Below are 21,365 nucleotides of genomic sequence, written 5' to 3'. Positions count from 1 at the left end.
AGGTTTTAACTGCCTAACCCCACTTTTGTACTTTTCTTTCCACTGTTTATTGTTGTTGTTATGTTACTTTTTTGTTATTATTCGTGTACATAGGTAGTGTGTGTCTAAATGTAACGTGTATATGTCTGTAAATATTTTTTAGTGAACAGCTTTGAGTACTAAAATCTTAAGTGTGGAAAAAATAAAGGTGTATCGATCAATCAATCAATCAATCAATCAATCAATCCTATCTCACTAAGAGCAGCAATAAGAAACAATTTGACGGATTGCGGTTTTACTTTAAGTAGAAAGTCTTCTCATCCATCTGAAAATAACACGACGTCATTATTAATATTATGTTGTTGTTATTACTAACAAAGCACACGTTACTTGTTGCGCTACTTGCATGGCGGGTGTTTTTCATTAATTGAAACAGGAAATGGAATTGTAATCCTGCATCATTCAATAAAATATTTAAGTTCAGAATGACGGCAACAATGGCTGTTTATTAATGTAACAGTTTATTAACGTTTTTTTTCCCTACGGATATTCGTCTTGGTTTGTGTGTAGTCACGGAAATTAGATTTCAAAATATGACTTACTTACAAATCCGCCAGTCGAAGCTTTAACTTTGAAAATCTGCACAAGGAAGTTGATGTGACGTCACGTTGCTTCGAGACGGCTGGAAAGTTCACAAAACCTCCTCCGCAGGTAGACGCTGCTAGTATAAGGGTCAAAAGCCCCCCCACAAGCGATGCTGGAAATGTTGTAGTTTTCTTTCATTTTTTATCTTTCTTTTCTTTTTGAAGAGAATTTCTTCATTTTTCCCCCTAACATTAAAATAGAGTTGAAGGGAGGATGTTTGGACTCGGCAGGTGGTCGCCCTGCATCTTCCTTCTGCTGCTGGTCCCCCATCAGACCAGGTCCCAGAGAAGAGGTACTACTTTTGTTACTTACTGAATCAACGCATTAGAATTTACATTGACTGTATATTTTAATACAAATACAACAATTCAACGAAGCAGAGATACTCACTGAAACAGTTATTTTATTGTTAACCCAAAATACTTTTTTTTCTATTAAAACCCAAAAGAGTAAAAGAGTCCTACAATGATAGATGAAGCCGTCAATCATAACTGAATGTATGCTCTGTCTGAGAGCTGAACTTGCAAAAACATGCTAAGGATAAATGAGGTTTCAGTGCCTCGACTTGTCTTCTGGGAATGATGGAAGTTTTTTATATTTGGAGGAAATTACACTGTCTTTTTCAACAATGTGCCGTTTTAACATGTATTTTCAGGCATTCCTGTGCTTGTTATGATCTTCTTGTGGCTGCAATCCAAGTCTATTCTTTTCTTTTGCATCTTTGTTCCCCATGTGTTGGTGTTTGATTACACGACTTGTCACTCAACCTAAAGGGTGACCTGCTCAGTTTTTCCCTTCTTCAGGGGCTCCTCGTCCCTCCCAGATGAAAGAATGTCTTCTAATTTTACCTGGCTGTGGTTGCAGCACACACACACACACACACACACACACACACACACACACACACACACACACACACACACACACACACACACACACACACACACACACACACACACACACACACACACACACATGCACAGACATACACTTAGATAGCATTTACACATTCCTTCATGATCATGTTTAGACAAATGCTGCCATAACTTCAGCACAAGTCTTTAAAGTAGTCGGTATTCTCATCAACTCTTTGAATTTGATGCCATTTTGAGGTTCAGTAGAGGTTTGTCTTGAAGTGGCTGAAGAAAAACAAAAACGTTTTTGTCCAAGTTTACCTGTTTTTATGAAAGGTTTTTTAAACGTTTCTATTGTAATTTTATGAATGCCCTTACTTGAGAAGAGAGTACAGTAGCTAGGAGGGGCACAACAAATGTACAAGGTCTCAGAACAGATTTGTAAACTTTAAAACTAAATCAGAAACTTTACGTTCATTAAGTTTGTATCACAATTCTTTAAAACTGTTTCACAGTTTGTAAAAAAAAATATGTTTCAATGGCCTCTAAATTGTTTTCATTCGTTCCTAAATTTTCACAAATAGTTTGTTTAAAATAAAAATAAAATAATAGTTTGTAATAATTTCTTGAAGTTATTTGTTTATTTATATCAATAGTTTGTAAGTTTGCTTCAGAACTTTTTGATGTGTTTCAATAAATTTTAAATTAGACAGAAAATTTCAAAAAATGTTTAAGTGGTTCCTGTAGCTTCTAAAAAAATGTTCACAGTTTTTTAATGCATTTCAGTATTTTGTTAATGTGTTTCAGTGGTTTATAAATATTTTTCTAGTAGTGATGGTCTGATGAAGCTTCATGAAGCAGTGTCATTATTTTTCGAGTCCACTAGATGGCGGTCTCTGCTCCATTTTCTTTGTTTTGAACAACTGTTCTAATGAAACATCACATTATTTTTAAACTGATGGCGCCACCTACTGACCTCTAAACATCATGACACTGCTTCATGAAGCTTCATCAGCCCATCACTAGTTTCTAGAGTTTCAAATAAAAAAAATAAAAAATTGTTTCGATAGTTTGTTACAGTTTCTAATAGTTTGTAATTTCGCAATCGTTTTTTAATTTATTTTAAAATAGTATAGTATAGTTTATAAATGTGTCTCAATTTTTATAAATTGTATTAACAGTTGGTAAAATTGTTTGTATATTTTCCATCAGGGTTAAAACATTTTTTCAAGTAACAAGACGTCAGTGACGTTTATAATTTGTTTGCACGTCCTGGCCGCCGTATAAGAGTGATTATTGTCATCAGTGAAAACAAGCCTCACAAATACAATGTTTAGTATGTATTTTTTTTATTTCCCGAGGTCATGTATTTGAACACACGTCCCTCAGGCTCCGCCTCCTCCTCCTCCTCTGAACTGGAGCTAATGAACCCATGTTTTGTCTGAAACAAGTAGCTCAGGTAACATGGTGACTGATTGACAGCGGAATAATACCATGTATTGTTTATTTGTCGCCGTTTTCACATCCTGGACGCACAGCTGCTTCAACGTGTGCGAACGACAACCGTTGCACATTTATGGAAACTTTCAGCCTCAGCCGATGACAGATGTTTGGGGAAACAACGAGAGTAACAAGGGGTGGATGAGATGAGGTGCCCTGGAGGAAAAAAGTGCTTTAATGATCGAGCTGCGTCAGGTTAAACACAGTCATCATGGAGAGGATCCGCTTCCTTCACAGCCATGTAGCTCATCTTTGTTTTCTTCTACACACATGGCAACTGATCTCGTAGGTTGGTGACCAGACGAGTCGGCATCAAAGCCGCTCTATAAAAGCTCATGCATCTGACAGTGTTTCCTCACGACTGTCGCCGTCTTCGTATCACATCCGAACACAGAGCTGTAGGTGTGACCTCCCGATGAAGAGGCCACAGGATGTTTATCCCTCAGCCTGTTCATGCCCGCTATCAAATGTGTCATCTTTACTGGACGCGCTTTGTGCGTCGCACCTGTGTGTGTGCGACGATAGTGATCTAATCAGTTGCAGGTTCAATTTCCACCTTCGTTGTTGAAAACATGCTTTCAAAACCTGGCGAACTCAAGATGAAACTTAAACCTGAAACACGGGAATATATTTTTCTATAAGTCCCATGATGCACTGCAACAGTCCAAAGGCCTTGAAACAGTGAATGTTAAAAGTGCTAAAGATGGAAACTATTTTCTTTGGAACCATTTGTATTAGCTCCATTATCAGCCCATGGACAGATTCCAAAACACATTTTAATGGTCAAAATAGCTTTTAATTACAATGAAAACATAACAAAGTGAAGCTGAAAGAAAAAGTCTTTCCTGTATGTCTGTGGATTTTTCTGTTGAACTGGTTGAAGATATAAACATTAATTGATTTGTGTTTGTTAACTCTTGATGAAATAACTCACTCTTGTACACGTCATCAAATGTGTCCCTTTTTGAAAATAGGTTGTTGTAAGTATTAAAGTCAAACACGTCGTCTGCTCACAGACACTCCCGTCCCGGGTCTTGTACTTCGATATGTGGAGGGAAAGGAACAATCCAGAGTATGTTCGGGTCGTTTATTTACCACTTTACCAAAAGTTCTTAGCATCAAGTATAATTATTATTCTCTTAATTTATATTCTATTATCTTTTAGCATTCATTTAAGTATGGCGTATATGTATATAACAATTTTAATCTAACATTAGACAACTTTATTTTTAAGTTGTTACACTGAAGCTAATCGAGTCTTGACATAATCTTGGGTTAATGTAAGTAAGTAAGTAAGTAATTTTTATTTGTATAGCGCTTTTCTAGACCAGGGTCACAAAGCGCTTAAACAATCAAAACAATATTCAATAAAGTATATACTTTAAAGGTCAAGATAAAACTGATAACACAACAGGAGTTCCAGAAAATCAAGGAAAAGCCTGAACAAATAAAAACGTCTTAAGATGTTTCTTAAAGGAGTCAGTAGACTCCATCAAGTGCAAAGAGAGAGGAAGATGGTTCCAAAGCTTAGGAGCAACAGCCTGAAAAGATTTCTCTCCTCTGGTCCTGAACCGTGTGCGAGGAACCAACAGTAGATTCTGATCCACAGACCTCAGAGCCCGAGCTGGGGTGTAAGTCTGGATCAGATCAGTGATGTAAGGAGGAGCCTGACCATGAATAGATCTGAAAGTAAGAACCAGAATTTTAAAGTTGATCCTGAAAGAAACTGGAAGCCAGTTAAGAGTTTTAAGGATCATAGAAATGTGAGTTCTTCTACTAGAGCAGGTCAGAATTCTGGCTGCAGAGTTCTGAATCAACTGCAGGTGAGACAGCTCCTTCTTGTTAAGACATGAAAACAAACTGTTACAATAGTCCAGACGAGAAGAAACAAACGCATGGATTACAAGCTCCAGATCATGTTCTGACAACATTTTCCTAAATTTAGAGATTTTTCTCAGTTGAAGGAAAAAGTTAGTCTCTATCTCTTTATAGAAGTTAATGTTTAATTTTTTGTAAAAAATAAATTTTAGATGTTAAATTGAAGATTAATGTAACAATAGAGAGTAAATAAATTATTAAGAGAAGCAGCTCAGCATGATGTATGCTACAGATAAGCAAAGAATTCTGATTCAATGCCGTGAGGTTTTGCTACAACTCGGCTCAACTTGGGTGGTTCCTCTGAGAGACGGTGGCTTCTTCAGAGCAGGTCATGTCTGCTGATTTATGCATCACTTCCTGTGAGTGTCCTCACGACAGGACGTTCTGACGGACCACCCGTGACTCCCCTCGCCTCAGACACACAAGCGTAAGAAGATGTTACTGCATCGTTTCATTGCCATCTGATATTTGCCAGAGTTGAACAATGGAGATAAATCTGGGCCCTTGGAAACTCCAAGAAGTGAGAACTGCTACAATCAGCGTTTCTCCTCTGACTGTTGTCGCGACATGCAGAGTTGATTTAATTTTGACAAGGGCGTGCAACCTCACATGAAGAATGTGTTTCTTTTTGGAAAGGCAGCAGTTGCTCGTTCGGTGATTCCACTTCCCATTTAAATTTCGACTCATTATCAAACCATCAATCTTAGCATTCTTGATATGTGTTTGATGAGTCAATCATTCATCTGATCACAGGTTATCTGCGTGATCCAGGTGATACATAATCATAACTAGCAAGTCTCTCCATGTAAGAATGAACTCACACTGTGTTAAGTTTTTATTAAAGAGCAACTAATGTGTTGATTTAAGTGTGTCTTAAATAGATCTTGGACATCTATTGCATCATCAGTATGTGTCTGTACAAAACTCTCTTTAATTAAAATATTCACATTAAAAAATGTGATTAAGCCCCGCCCACTGAAAACAGTGTTTTAAAAAACATGCCTACTCGGTTGTGATCGCATCATCAATCCCAGAAGTTTCCACCTGCAAGGGACTCGTTGTTTAAACAAAGCGGGGTGTGATTACAGCTGGCTGGAGGAGGAGTAAAGACCAATATTACGTCATGATACACTCCGCTTTCGTAACCTCTCGTTTGCCGAGATTTCAGTCGGTGGAGAACTTAATAAAGTAATAACTTAATAAACATCATCATGATGAGAGACTTACTGCATCTTGGAGAGGAAGACTTCAACATTTAAAACATGTGAGTAAGTCTGGAGACTTAGGTTTTTACATTAGTTGATCTTTAATACAACACAATGAAAATAAATCTAAAGTTTCCAAACATTTTAAGGTTCAATTTAATATGACAAGAAATAAAAAAGAAAAAAACATAAACATTTCTCATTTTCAATTACAATGAAACGCATTATTCACCCCAACACTGCAATACATCTGCGTTTATGAACCCATAGAGAGAAAACCAAGTGACAGTAGGTCACTGGAATGTTTCAGTCCAGCACTACACAGTGTCTTTTGTCTTATTATCTAGACACTAAATATCCTATTTGTGAGCATTATTCAAGTCTATTGAAGTCATTTTACAACAACTCAATATGCTGTGCCTTTTATATTTTTTTCCAATTCATTTTGTCAATTGTCATTTCCAATTAAAAATCTATTTTTTCTATTTCTGTTCTGTTTCTCCTTGATGAGTGCAGCGAACGACGTGCTGACAGAAGCTGCTGCGGGTTTTTCTTTTTACGGGGGAGTTGATGCGGTTTTCCACTTTATGAGTCACCGCCCGTATCAGCGAGGTCATGCACTCACTTGCCCTCGGGTACAGTAGGAAGAATTTTCAACCCGCGGCAGCAATTTCAAGCATGACCTCCGTGACCGGATTATTTGGACCAGCTCATCCCAACATGCACCTGTGCTGTGTGAAGAGAAAAAAATGAAACTAGTAAAAGAATTTAGAACAAAGTCTTCTGAGCTCCCACCACCGATAAAAAACCGTGTTGCCGTCAGACAAGGAGTCCAGTGTCCTGTCGGATGGGTTGAGGCTGACATCACTGTCTGTCACAAACTCTTGTCTAGATCTCTTTTCAATTTTCACCCACTTCGACATGCCTGAGGCGAGGCGAAGAGAGGAGGAGGAGGAGGAGGGAGGAAGAGTCATGTGTGTTGTTGCTCGGCTGAGCGTCTGCCAAGATGCCCCACAGGGAAACGCTTGGCTTGTTTGTTAATGGAAGGAAACTGCAGATGTGTTTAAACAGACTGACTCACTGTTTCAATGATCACAAATTACGACTGATGTGGAGCCAGGGTTTGAAACAAATATTCACTGTAGTTAAACAGGTAATGAAGAGAGGGAGGTTTGTCAATCTTTAATCAAATCCGTGTGCCGACTTAACAAGGTTTATCCTCGTCTGTGTGCATGAATCTTAAGGCTGTCTGCATCTTTGGTCCAATACTTATCTCATTGAGGAGCTGGACATTCCAGTACAGTACATTTGAGATATTCTTTGGGAGGTCTAGAAGGAGTTTAACCTTGACCTCTCCCCACCGTTTTAATTCTTCCTAAATTTGACCTATGATTTTATCTTGTTTGAGAATCCCTGCCTTTTTTACACACCAGCATCTTTTGAAGATTTAATTCGACTCGAGGTCTCTGCTATAAACTTTCTTATTTTACCAGAGAATGTTAAGCTTCAACACACGCTCTTCATAAAAAGAAAGTGTAGCTTCTACAGCTAACTTTTAATCGCTGTAAAGGTATTTTCCTTTCTCTCTGTTTTCATTTAGTTTTTTACTTTTTGAAGTATTCGGGCCAGATGTCACTGTTTTACATCTGATCCCAGCTGGTTTCGCTTGTCACCAAATGTGGCCTTTTTTGAAAAGAAGTTTAGAACATTCTTATTATATATTGTTTTAATGCATTTCTGGACCCTAAATGTCAACTTACAGAGATTACAAAACATAATTAAAACACCATTTAACCCTTTCTACCTCTGGGTAAGGTGAAATGGTGGTTAAGGTTGTTCACTTTGACACAGAGGCAACACAAAGGATACCACAAACATATTTGTTTTCGGGTCACCATGACCGAGAGATGACACGAGTGGTAATATCATTTAAAAATAAATGAACAGATGATTTTTGAGTTGTGACAACATCGTAATGTAATAGAGAGAAACTACAGAACACAACAGTCAATCCAAATGTTTTTTTATTTGTTTTGACTTTGAATAAATTAATTCTAGTCTTCTGTGTGAAAACCTGGTTTACCCTGTATTCTATCATGGCAGGTGAATAAACCAGTTGAAAAGTAAATTATTTTCACATTTATAAGTTTGTTCATCACACATGGCACGTTTTTATTTCAGTATTTATTTTATTTTCATTACATCACACGTTGTTCTTTTGTTGAATATTTATTAAAGTCATGTACATATTTAAGGCGGTAGAGGACGAACGGTACAGGCTTTGTGCTGCCATCTGCTGGTAAGAAACTATTCTGCAGCTTCAATTTTTCACATTCACATTTCCGACAATTAAAAAACACACTCGAGTAAGAATTAGTATGTATTTCTAGTTAGTGAATATCGTTGTTACCATAATATAAATAATCTTCCATGTGGGTCCAAACCGGATGTTCTGGTGTGTAGTCACATGACCAGTGAGGGAGACACCAGCAGTAATGTCTAGACTCTAATGTCAAAGACCACCAACATTAAAGTGAGTCCCCTCTTGAAGCCCACGATCAATCGAGCTCTACTTGATTTACGTGGACATATTAAAAGCTTCATTGTGTTCCTGTTGAGACATTAAAGCTGTGTGGAGATGCTATAAAGCTGTCGGGAGGTTTTTAACGGTTGTTTCTCAGATCTGGTCGATAGAACGGCTCGATTGTCTCACAGGAGGACTGTGAGCTCAGCTTTGTCTCCGACAATATGTGGGCATACTCTTGAGTTAATGTGGAATATTAGTATTTGACAAAAATACTGAACATATTTCCTGCATCGTAGCAGAACTCCCTCTGGGGTCAGGCGTGCAGCTGTGGAGAACCCAACACCGTCGGTTAAAATACTGTATCTCCCAGTCCACACATGCTTGAGCGTTCGTCATAATTCAAATGGAACGCACCAGGTGCCGTCACACACTCGCATTTGTGTGTTTGCTTACCCTGCTCATGGCCCAGGGCAGGTCAGGGCTGATGACATCACTGATAGTGATGGAAACTGAAGGAGGGAGAGTCTCGTTCGTGAGCTCGACGGCCATTCTTCTCCTGCTGTTGTCTGTGAAAACATACTGGGAGATAAATGAAGCGTGAAAGACGTGCAGGTCTTCCTCATGGTAATGAAAGTAGATACACACATTTTTCTTTAAATGTGAATTTAAAGGTGTCACAGTTAAAGTGAAGGGGGCTGCAGGCGGCTGTGACCACAAAAGAACATTCTTGTTAGTGTATCAAGTGGCAGCTCATGTTTTCAGTCAAGTGAACCCAGAAAAAAGAGGTAAATTGATGATATTTAATCTTCTATTTTGTGTGAATTTAGTTTAAAATTGCTAAATGTAATGTGAATGAACTTTATGTCATATGTTTATTTCAGCATAAGTTAATGTGTCTTTATTTTAAGTGTATAGTATTGCTTACATTTAAAACTTTTAAAAGCTAAATTAATTTCTCTTTCCTCTTTTAATATTAGTGATGTCTTAGATTGTATTAAATTGACTCTCATTTTGAGCCAACTAAATGTATTTAAAATTATAACAGGCCATATAAAAAGACTTGCGGGTCTGGATTTGGCCCCTAGGCTTTGATATTGACACTGGTCCTAAATCAACCTGAATGAGTTTGTCTGCTGGATGAATTCATTACTAGCCTTTGACAAAAAAGATCAACCAAATAAACCAATTATTTAAAGAATGTTTTACTGGCTGCAGCTGCTTCTTACCAGACTTTTTCTGCAGCCTGATCTATAAAATATTATTATCAACCTATGAACCGGAGCGACGGTTTAGACAGCAGCAGGGATAGAGACGGGGAATCTAGAATCAAAATATTGTAAAAAAAATAAAATAAAAATCAAAAATAGTAGTAAAACGTTTAAAAAAAAGAAGAGTGAGAGGACAACAAGGGAAAAGGGCTTCATTAGGTAATAATAAAGGAAAACCTGAAGAAAATGATATTTACAATTTACTACTTTAAAACAAAGCCATTGTGATTTTAAGTATATCGTTTTATATAATTGCATTTAATTGAAATGTTTTCAATATAATCCATTACATAGTTATGGACAAAATAATCCGATATAAGGCCACTTTTTGTGACCTTTTACAGGACATTTTTTTTAATGAAAAGAAAGATAAAACAAAAAAAGTTATACATATGAGTCTAACTAATTAGGAATATGAAGAAATATATATACAAATATAAACTTAAATGGTATGAAGTTTTAATCATCAATTCAAATTTAAATGTAAAAGAAATATCATTACAGAACATGCCTAGCAAGAAAAACATGGATAAAATGTATTGAAATAATTGAATTAAAGGAATCTTAGCATGCGATTATGCTGACAATTAGTTACATATACGTTTAACAATAGTGATCACTCAGGATACAAAAGATCCAATAAAATGCTGGAGGCCGACTTGCTGTGGCAACCCTGAGATGATGAAAGACAAAAAGTATTAAAAAGCGATTTTACTACAACTCCCATAATGCACTGCCAAAGCACCAGCACCTTTTCCTCGCTCTGTCAAAGCTCAACTTAAATTATAATATGTGATGAAACAATTCTGATCTCAGGATCAAAACACAGGAGTGTTTCTTCTCGTGCATCGCAGCTGGCCGGAGTAGATGGTTCCTCTCTTCCATCAATGACCAGCTGACTGCACTCCTGCTCTGTGGCAGTTTCCAAACCTCCAAATGTCAAGGCAGCGTGGGTGTGGGAGGTCTGAGCGCCGGAATGTTTAACAGCTGGATCTGCTGGCTGGGCAGATGATGAGGCGGGCGGGCGGAGGAGGGATGCTGGTTGGGGGGGGATATCCCTCTTCCCCTTATCGGCCCTTCTGTGAGAACCTGGAAGTGGTACATTTTCACCATGAGCCAACGATGCGGGTCTCTGGGGAGAGGAGATTACGGCGCTGATCCGATCTGACTCAGCTGCTGTCTTTCACTCATCGCTCTTGCCGTGGCTTGTTTCGTTCTCACTTGGTTTCACAACACTGTTCTCTGAGAGAGCAACAATCCCACGTTGTCATAGTGTGACCGATGCCAGGCCTCACTTCAGCATCGTTTGTTTTTAATACTTCCATCTCATGTCTGCTCCAGCTCCGTCATCACACTTCTGTGTCCTTCAAGCATCGTGACATCAATCTTTTACTCTTGTACTTCACGTTGTGGCTTTCAGCTGCTTAAGACACAAAGCATGCTGGGTGTTTTCTTTTTTGATTTAAACTATTTTCTATACATTATTGAAGGTCTACTACACTACGAACGGGCTATTAAAAATATTGTGGTCGGACCGAATCTGGCCCACGGGCCGAGTGTAATACATACGTTTAGGTTGATTAAAGATTGTTTAATTTTTTTCATTTTTATTTGGTATAATAAATAGCGTTGTCGATTTATATTATAAAGTTTAAATGCAAGTTGTAATTTTTGGTCACTTATATTACATGCTAAATAAAAGAAATAAAAACTTGGAAAGCACTAAGACGCTGCACACCTCTGCCAAGGGCTTCTTTTTGCATCAAATCAAGACTTTTTTTTTTTTTTTTTAAGTTATCTGACTATTTTGGTTACCTGCCTTTTTTCTTAGTGACGTTATTGGGTTTACCTGAATTTTAGTTTTTTTTGGTAATATTTTTTTGCTTACTTTACTTGACTTTTGGTTACCACCTTTTTCATGAAGATATTTTTGGGTCTACCAGCCTTTTTCCTGTGCCTGTTTTTATAGCTATTATTTTCCTGGTGATTATTTTGTAGGTTACCGGCCTTTTTGGTAACCTTACCTTTTGACGAAGTGCCTTTTTCTGTTTGTTTTTTTTTGGGTTATTTGTCTTTTTTTCAAGTGACCTTTTTAGTAGTTACCTTCCTTTTCGGGTGACTATTGTGGTTGTCTGTCTTTTTTTCAAGTGATTATTTCAGGGTGACCTGCTTTTTTTTTGTGGACTTTTTTTATGATAACTTTTGGAGGGTCACCTGCCATGGGGATTCTTTTGGGTTATCAGCCTTTTTAAGGTCAAATTATTTGCGTTAACCTCCCTTTTATAAACTATGACAGATAATTTATAAACAGATAAGCGGAAAAATATACAAACTTTTGTTGCAGAATTGATACATTTAGCAAATTTTGACACTTTAGAATTATTGTAGTCGTCTCCTATAAGATTCTGGGTGTGTCGTTGCACTGGAGTGTTGAATAGATCTATAGGGAGTCGCTTCATAAAGGAGGAGTTTTCGTGCGTCGACTCCACTCTGGTGACTCTTCTCCAACAAGCCGGCCTCCCAACTCGAGTCTCCCCCTCTTCCATATTAAGTCTTTTTTCTCTCTGCGAGAGTTTGACCGGCTGCTCTGGAGGGAAGGTCTCTGAGCGTGAGTGAGGTTTTTATGTCCCTGCTTTCATTCAGTGGACGCTCAGTGGCCCCCGAAGTGTTTGGATTTTAAGTGTCCAGCGGCTGGCTGACAGGTGGAGAAGACTTTAGAAGCAGTGAGGAGGCAGCATGTGGAAGATCCGGAGCTGGTGTCTTCTGCTGGTCCTCTCTGCCGGCAGCTTAGAGGCGTTTTGGTTCCTAAAGCAAGCCGATGTGGCCCCGACGACCCCGGCCGGGTTCACGGATGCCACCACCACACAGGGCGAGGAGGAGGGCGGTCTGTCTGGAGTGGGCGAGGAAATCATCAACGTCGCCACCGGGATCCGTGAGTCGGTCAAGGCCTGGGACTCCACCCCGACACCCGGGACCACGAACGGAACTCTGAGCGAGGAGGTGGTGGTCCCGGACCCCAACACGACCGGTAATCCAGATATCTTTACTAGTCTCAGAGGGGTGGAGGGTTCTGGGCTCGGAGAAGGTTCTGGTCTGGGTTCAGGTGATGAGCTCGGGTCCGGTGTCGAATCCAACCTCAATCTAACCCTTGTTTTAAATCTTAATCAGACTGAAGGCCATCTGAACTCCACAGTAGTCCCAGCTAACAGCTCTCATCCACATTGTCTGTCCGCGCCCTCTGATTGGCCGATATGCCCGAAAAGGTCTTTTTCGTTGCCAAACTTTTTCAACCACACGACCTTGGAAGAGGTAGGTGCTGCCGCACACAAGTGGGCGTGGCTGAAGCAGAAGCAGTGCCACAGCAATGTGGAGAGGTTCCTGTGCCTCCTGCTGACCCCCCGCTGCTCAGACTCCCCCCTGCCGGCCCCCCTGCCCTGCCGGGGCCTGTGCCACATGCTGAGGGACTACTGCTGGTCATCCCTGGAGAGCGGGGAGCTTCCCGTCCAGTGCAGCCTCCTCCCAGAACAGTCCCAGCAGAGTGGACTCGACTCATGTGTGTCGCTTAATGGGTGGGAAGGTAAAGACGAGAGTGTGTGTTTTTAAAAAAATCAGATTCTTTGATTGTTTCAGATTTTGATGCAACAGAATCATATTTAATGTTGATTCCATGAAAGTAAAAAAAAAGAAAACATTTACACCTTTTTTACTCTTTTGCTCTGAGAATCTAATTGATCAACTCTGGATCTGCAAAGACGACCCCTAGAGAGTCATGAATGTATTCTATGTTTCAAGGTTCTTTTTGATTAGCTGCTTTATTTCCTGGTGCCTTTTTATCTTGGGACTTTTTTAAAACATTTTTTTCTAGGTTTTTAGGTAATATTTTAAGGACTTATATTTTCAATTTTTTTGGTTAACTGCTTTTTTCCTGTAGACTTTTCTTTTGATACCTTTTTTTGATTAGCTGACCATTTTAAATTACCTTTTTTTTTAGGTTTTTATGTAATTTCCTAGTGACTTATATTTTCCGGTTACATTATTTTTAGTTACCAGCTTTTTTCCTGTTTACTTTTCTTTCGTTATGTAACTATTTTTCCTTGTATATTTTTTTAGTTCCCTTATTTTTTGGGATACCTTTATTCTTGGCTACTGTACATTTTTTGTATCATTTTTACCTGTTACCTGTCAATTTTCTAGTTCCTTTTTCAAGCTATTTTTTCCAATTCATTTTTTTCAACCAATTTTCTTTTTTATTCGTATACCTGGTGGTAATGGGTTTTCATACTGTGCAGATGTAATGACTCAGAATGCATTAACCAATATTAAATTCATTTTCTTTTAAATATTAAAATCAAAAGTGCAAGGTCAGAGCAAACATAAAATGGCATAACGTGTCTATTTTGATGCATCAAATAGGCTGAAACAATCAAAATATCTGTGCGGATGTGAGTTGAAGTTGCACGTCCACTCGTTGCACATGTGCATGCTGCATCCTCCCACATCAGCTGCTGCATCTGAACCTCACGCGTGTGTGGACATCACTGGTCGACGCATTCTTTCCTCCACTGTGTGATGCTCTCGTGAGAAGATCCTCTTCAAGTTCATAACAGAAAATTCACACACTCATGAGCAAAACAGGAAATTGGTAGAAAGTACAGTTTATAAGTTGTTCGCGGCGTTTCTAACCCCCAGAGAACGAAATGCTTTAATGGCTTCATAAATTATGTTGTATAGAGTCTTGGGGCGAGGGGGTGTTGTTGCTGTGAGACGTCCGGGGTCTGCAGCCGCATGAACTTTGCTCCCTTCAGCGCTTTCCTTTTTCCCACAGGGACACTTAATGTAAATGTTTTCTCTTGGAGAGGATCCTGAAGTAAGAATCTGGTTTATATATATACAAGTGCCTGACGAAAATTTTGGCTTTATATTTTTAAAAATATATATGAAGCAAAAATAATTTAATTGACTGTTTGAGACCGTGCTGTTTTTTTATTGAGCGTAAGATCCAGAACTTCTGCACTGACTCATCATCCATCAAGAGTTTTCTTTTTCCAAAAGCCAACTCCAGTCTGGTTTGCATTTTCCAAACACATCTCCGCTCATGCTTGACAACTTCTTATCACCTGATGAAGACTTTTGTGTGGATTTAGAGGATTTAATTTTTCAGGCTCTCCAATAAGAGAAACAATCGGGCCATCTGTGGCGTGGGGGGGGTGTGGCATTTATGACGGTGGGAGGCATGGAAACTGCTCGGCGGCGAAGAAAGAGCGTGACAATTGTTCCCCCTGGTCTGTGAGGAGGGGCAGTGGTGTCGTGGATGCTAACAAGTGAGCCTTGTGATTGGGATGAGACATGGTGGCGTGAAGTCTCGGTCGTGGGTCAGAGGTCGCCAGCTCTCCCTCTATAACCAGTAAGGCATGATGGGAGATTGTTTGGTGCTCAGCCGAGCAGATAGTGGACGAGAAGAGCGAGTGTGGGGCACCTTTTTAAAGGAGACGCTGCACCGGTTATTCTTCTGCTGCAACATCTCACTCTAGGTGTCATTTAAAGATCAACTAATGTTCAACCTAACTCTCCTGAGTCACTCACATGTTTCAAAAGTCTTCCTCTCCAAGATGCAGTAAGTCTCTCATCATGATGATGTTTTGAAGTTAGTACTTTATAAAGTAATAGTAATAGAGGTCCCTGACCTCTATTGTACTCATCAGTATGTGTCTGTTTGTTCAAAACTCTCTCTTCATTCAAATATTTACATCAGAAAATGTGTTTAAGCCCCGCCCACTGAAAAACACATTTTTTCTGGAGATTAAATTTGTTTACCTGAACCACAGCGATTCTGCTGTTATTAGTCAATCATTAGGGTTTGTCACTGCGCCTCATCAATCCTGGAAGTCTCCACCTCAAGGGACTTGTTGTATAAACAAAGCAAGGTGATTATAGCTGGCTGGAGGAGGAGTGAATAATGAAACCGCTCTTGTAATCTCTTGTTCGCTGAGATTTCATACAGGGGAGAACATTATAAAGTAATAACTTCAAAACATCATCATAAAGAGAGACCTTCCATTTGTAGCATGTGAGTAAGTGTTCTAAGAGCTTCAGTCTTTATAGTAGGAAACACATCTGAGTCACGTAAACGAGCTAAAGTCTGCTAGCTGCGGCTAATAGCTCAAAAACAACCAGCATTCATTAAGTGGATGTTAAACTAAACACATGTTACGCGTACTACAAAGCATGGCTTCAGAGTGTGACCATGTTACTGTCCTGGTTATCATTAAGTTGTAAAAATGTAAAGCTTCTTTATTTAATCAAGTCCTTCTTTTGCCTTTTGTCCTGTTCTTTCAGGTTTTTTACCTTTATTTGGTTTGGTGTCATATAGCATCATAGATAGATGGTAATTTGAAAACAAATATACTGTATAATCATCCATCCCATTATCAATATGTCCTGAACATTTGGAGAAATTCTTCTGTTAAGTTAATTTGCACTAAAGGGCACCTCATGTGAAAACCCAACTCTCCTGACGTATTCACATATTCTAAATGTTGAAGTCTTCCTTGTCAAAATGCAGTCGGTCATTCATCATGACGTTGCTCAGTTTTGAAGTTATTACTTAATAAAGTTCTCTCCCGTCTGAAATCTCGCCAAACGAGATTACGTTTAAATTATACATTCTGACATCACTCTGGTGGAAATGTGCTCCCCTAGAAGCCCTAAATCAGTTAAGTACCTAAATGTTAATCGTGAAACAAAATAAATATTTATGTGTTACTTCTGCCCTTAGTTGTTTTTGTAATGTGTACATTAAGCAGCAAACTTCATTTTTATTATTTGTTTTTAATGTACAAAACGGGAGTTTTAGGGATGAGTTTGAAATTTATGTAAGTCCTTGAATGGAACTCGTGTTTTTGTGACCAATCAGAGCAGAATGGGCGTGGTTACTTGGACGAGATCTCTTCTCAGCCAAAACAGCGCATTTTTAAGTGGGCGGGGCTTAAGCGTATTTTCTAAAGTAAATATCTTTATTGAATGAGAGTTTTGTGCAAAAAGAAACATACTGATGAGTATAATAGAGGTCCTAGAACCATTTAAGACACACCTCAATCAACAAATTAGGTGACCTTTGAGGATAGCAGTGTCCTGAAGCAAGGAACTTCACCCACCATCGGAAGTGTACTCACGCTCCCTCCAAATCCAGATTTTTTGGATTCCTGAAGGGAAGGAACGTCTAGATAATCTTCAATCAAACTTTTATCTTGAATCACTCCAGGATTTATGTCTCTTATCTTCACCTGGAATTCAGGTCTCGCCCAAGAATGAGTCATGGTACCCGATTGTTGAAGTACCATAGAGTAGGAAGCGCAAGTGTCACGATACGATGGGATGGGAAAACATACAAGCCCCAGAAGGTCTCGCTAATCTCCCATCAGTCAGCTTTAATTGGCCCTTCTCCAAGCATGGATTAGGGCCCGACAGGAGAACAGAGGGTGGCTGTTCGTCCCAGCTGTTCCTGGTGTTCAGTAAGTGTCAGGAATCTTCCTGGACTCAACGAGTCCAATTCTCTCAATCCTAGAGGGTTAGGACTTAGGAGGCGATTGTTAAAGTCAAACAAAACCTCAGAAGGAGACACTAATTCTATTGACAGTTTGGCATGTTTTAACTGGCTCGTGGTGTCGTTGCAAGTGCTGCTGTCATCCTGTTCTCGTCCCTCTCGGTCCACTTTCTCATGAACATCTGACTCGCGTTTCCGTCCTCCGCCTTCGTCTCCGCATCTGTCCGCATTGGCAGCGTGTCGCTGCCTCACCCACTCTCAGATGGTGAGAAAGTCTTATCCGTCCTGCTGGATACACTGATGCTTTCACGGCTCGACGCGTTAACGTACGTTCTTCTGGAGACATCTGGATGTATGGGTCGCTTGCTGATCCCTGTATCGGCTGGTCGTGCCAATTCAACAGCTGACCGCGGTCACGCTTTATTATGTCTTTCTTCTGCTGCATGTTTATGTTGCATTCATTCTTTATCAGCCACTTTCATCAGGATTTGTTCATGCGTATGTGCTGGTGTGCACGTACAGATGAAGTTACACAGTGATCCATCTCATTGAAGGATGTTACGTAACTCAGTGTATGGAGCGTAGGGAAGTGTCTTCCTTCTGCCCGTCTTCACTGACTTTGGGAAAAATCCACAAAAAACTGGCCTGTGTGACCCCGTTAATACACAAATTGTACTTTTAGGTCTGATTCCTCAGGAGACTGCCGAGTTAAAGTGACTGCCAAACCAAAATGTTTTCTCCCAAGTGATGCAGATTTATGAGATCGCGCCGACGGGGCTCGCGGCTGCTGCTATTCCCCCACTGAGACCCTTTAAATCATGGGAACTGAAAAATCTGCACTTTTCTAGCTAATTGAATCCAGATCACAGGCGCTGAAGGGAAACTGTCATATATTTGCCCATCTAACAAAAAAACATTCTTAAAAAAAATCCCATAAAACCAAAAGCAATCACTTATTTTTGCCGCCTAGAAATAAAACTAATGCAAATCCACTAGATGACTCAAACCACAAAGTTAAAATAGGATTGGTTTCTATTTCATCCGCATGCAACGCTGAAGTAGTTGGGACCATTGAGGCAGGAGAAAAAAAAGAGAAAATAAAGCAGAGCTGATGAATTTCCAAAATAAAACAAAGTTTTAGTTTAAGATGTTTGATGTTTTAAATGTCTTTCTGGACAAAAATAAGACAGAGACAAGTGAGGATCAGTCACCACATTAAAACGGACATACATTTTTGCCTATAAAAAATAAAATTAACCAATTACTCTGTAAATAATCAAGTTTGAATTTTGGGTGAACAATCACTTTAATTCATCAGTCACATCCTAACCGGCACCAAAACATCTTTACACTGAAAAAATAAAAAATTGTGTTTAATTTAAACCATTATTCATCATTAAGTTTTTGAAAATTATTTTATTAGGTTAGTTTAGTGTAAAAATTAAAATAATCCATATCTGAATACATTTTTTTCTCTCAAATGTCTTAATTTCTTCACAAGCTTAAATCCAACCTCTTCAAAACACATAATCAGCTGTTCCAATTGACAGCTGGAAGATCCAATTACATCTTTTAACACTTTGACTCAATGGGCGGACCTTACAACGAAAAACTGCAGCCCATTGGTTAATTTTCGAACTTGTGTGGGGCTGAACCGATCGTCTGAATCTTGAAAAACATTCCATCTGTGACCGTCTAGTGTCAATAAATTTGTCATTGATCTTACATTCACGCAGTAAAATATCAAAGTCAGAGCGCAGTGGACAAAATGCTATATTATATATATAAGAACAATGTGTGTCTGGACAGAAAAAAATGATTCCGTTGAAAGTTTTTGTTTCAAGGTCTTTCCTCAATCTTAGAAATATTTCGACATTATCAGTTTTTTAATTCCACTTTGACCTCATGAGGGTTGGATTTGCACAGGTCCATGTAATGTCAATTCAGGCGCCCTCTGGTGGCGCAAACGATACGCATTGTAGTTTCATATCAAAGAAATTTGAGGGTTGTTTTGTACTCTTAAGAATGTGTTATTTTTCAGGTGCAGCCCGATTCTGGTTCTAAATATAGATACATTACATAACTTGTGAGGGGAGTCAGTTATAATGTGTGGCACCATCCGGTCTGTTTGCTCAGTGACCCAATTCACTATTTTCTAACTGCACTGCACATTTGTTTGCATCCTAACACTGTCCTCCTAACCTGGAATGATATTTTGTTTGCGAAAATGCCTGCAGAGTTTTGACCACGTGATCTGACCAACTTTTGTTTGTGGAGCTCTCGCTGCCATCAAGTCTCTTAAGGACCTCAACAGACTTTCATATAGATACATTTTATTATGCTATTTTATAGAGTTAGATTTGTGTCTTTATTATTCAATTAAAAAACGTTGCTTTAATCAAAAAATGCATTACATAAAATGTTAATAAGAGATTATGAAAAATAAATAACTGTCTTGATTAAAGCATTATTTAAAAATTGAATACTAATTTTGGTATTTATGAAAAAGCACTGAAGCACCTGATATTAAATGGTCTCTTCTCTGCAGGGGACAAGTCAGTCTCTTTCCTGAACATGATCCTGAAGCCCGCCGACAGAAGGGCCTCCTCTGTCGTTGGTCCAAATGGAAGAATCGCCTTTAACTTCGGACAGACAGTTTTATCGGGTCAGATGATAAAGAACTTGCTCCCGGACCCTTTCTACCGGCACTTCTCCCTCATGTTCCACATCAAGCCCGCCACCCCGGCCAGCTCCGTCCTCTTCGCCGTCACGGATGCCACGCAGAGGCTCATGTACGTGGCGGTCAAGCTCAGCGACGTGGAGTCAGGCCGCCAGAGAGTCCAGTTCTTCTACACGGAGCCCGACTCCGAGGCCTCCTACGAGGCCGCCAGCTTCGAGGTGCCGGCCATGGTGGACCAGTGGACCCGCTTCTCGTTGTCCATCACAGAGGAGCAGGTGATCTTCTACCAGGGATGTGACTCGGAGCCACAGGTGGTGAAGTTCGAGCGCTCGCCAGACCCCATGGAGCTGGATGATCAGTCCATGGGATTCTTGGGCTCGGCAGGACATGCCGACACAGACAAGTACATGGTAAGGCTGATATAAGTTTTCAATGATTATGTCTCAGAAAAAGGGAGTGACTGCTTTGATTTTGGACAGTTGTGACTCAAATTGTTAATATTTCTTTTTTACCACTTGGGCCAGAAAATCGGTTTCCATGTGGTTACCGAAATGATTCCAAACAAAGGGTCAGAGGAAGTTTTCATACAACAAGAGTCTGTCTTTTTTGTAATAAAATTAAGGTGCAGTAAGTGGAAACAGAGATGAATCGACATGGCAGTTACACTGTTCCTACACTAAGGGAGCCAGACACAAAGTTTTCAATCTTACATATTTCAACGTTAAAGCTAATTATTTAGGACTTAATTAAGGTAACATACTATAATGTTTTGTTATTTCAGATACTGCTAATAATGATGTAAAAAGTTGGACGAAAACCTTCTTAAAAATGCATCTAAAGTAAAGTCATTTATCTACACATGCTCGCACACACTTGCACATGTATGTTATGTTGACCTGAGCAGTTGCCACAGAGAAGGCGTTGACGAGGTTAGAAATCCGGAGCATTTATTTAACAGAAACCTGCAATAGTGCGTCACTGGGATCTAATATCAATTAAAATGCCTCAGTAAATGTATTGAACAAGAAACCAATTTTTGGTGACATCAGAAATTTGGTGACAACCTCATGCAAGTTCTCGCACTAGCAAGAGTCATTGGACGGGCAACAGAAGTTATTTCGAACAGATCATGATGTTATTGTTAATTATTTTGTTTAATTTTTTTTTTTAATTTTTTAAACCCCATAACCGTTTTATGATATACAAAAGAAATACATGATTCATGTTTAAGCTTAAGTCAAAGTATGAAAGTAATTACAATATAACTTGTATAATTAAATGTAAAA

At 39.2% G+C, this 21,365-nt stretch overlaps 1 protein-coding gene across 6 annotated transcripts in view; it reads left to right on the top strand.

The window, feature by feature from the left end:
• Positions 1 to 677: 677 nt before the first annotated feature.
• The window catches only part of LOC148079899 (collagen alpha-1(XVIII) chain-like), a 35,885-nt gene continuing 15,197 nt past the window's right edge, over positions 678 to 21,365 (top strand). For 4 of the 6 annotated variants that reach the window (XM_087791621.1, XM_087791620.1, XM_087791619.1 and 1 more), the window contains exons 1-2: positions 12,414 to 13,433; positions 19,948 to 20,489. In XM_087791621.1, coding sequence (XP_087647747.1) covers positions 12,593 to 13,433; positions 19,948 to 20,489 — 1,383 coding nt within the window. In that variant the 5' untranslated portion in view covers positions 12,414 to 12,592. Of the gene's footprint in view, positions 917 to 12,413; positions 13,434 to 19,947; positions 20,490 to 21,365 lie in introns of those variants that run through there. The other 2 variants (XM_087791624.1, XM_087791622.1) reach the window with 2 other exon arrangements.

Source organism: Callionymus lyra, chromosome 5 (genome assembly GCF_982586985.1).
Source record: "Callionymus lyra chromosome 5, fCalLyr1.hap1.1, whole genome shotgun sequence".
Lineage (NCBI taxonomy): Eukaryota > Metazoa > Chordata > Actinopteri > Syngnathiformes > Callionymidae > Callionymus > Callionymus lyra.
This window is presented reverse-complemented; position numbering and strand designations above follow the sequence as displayed.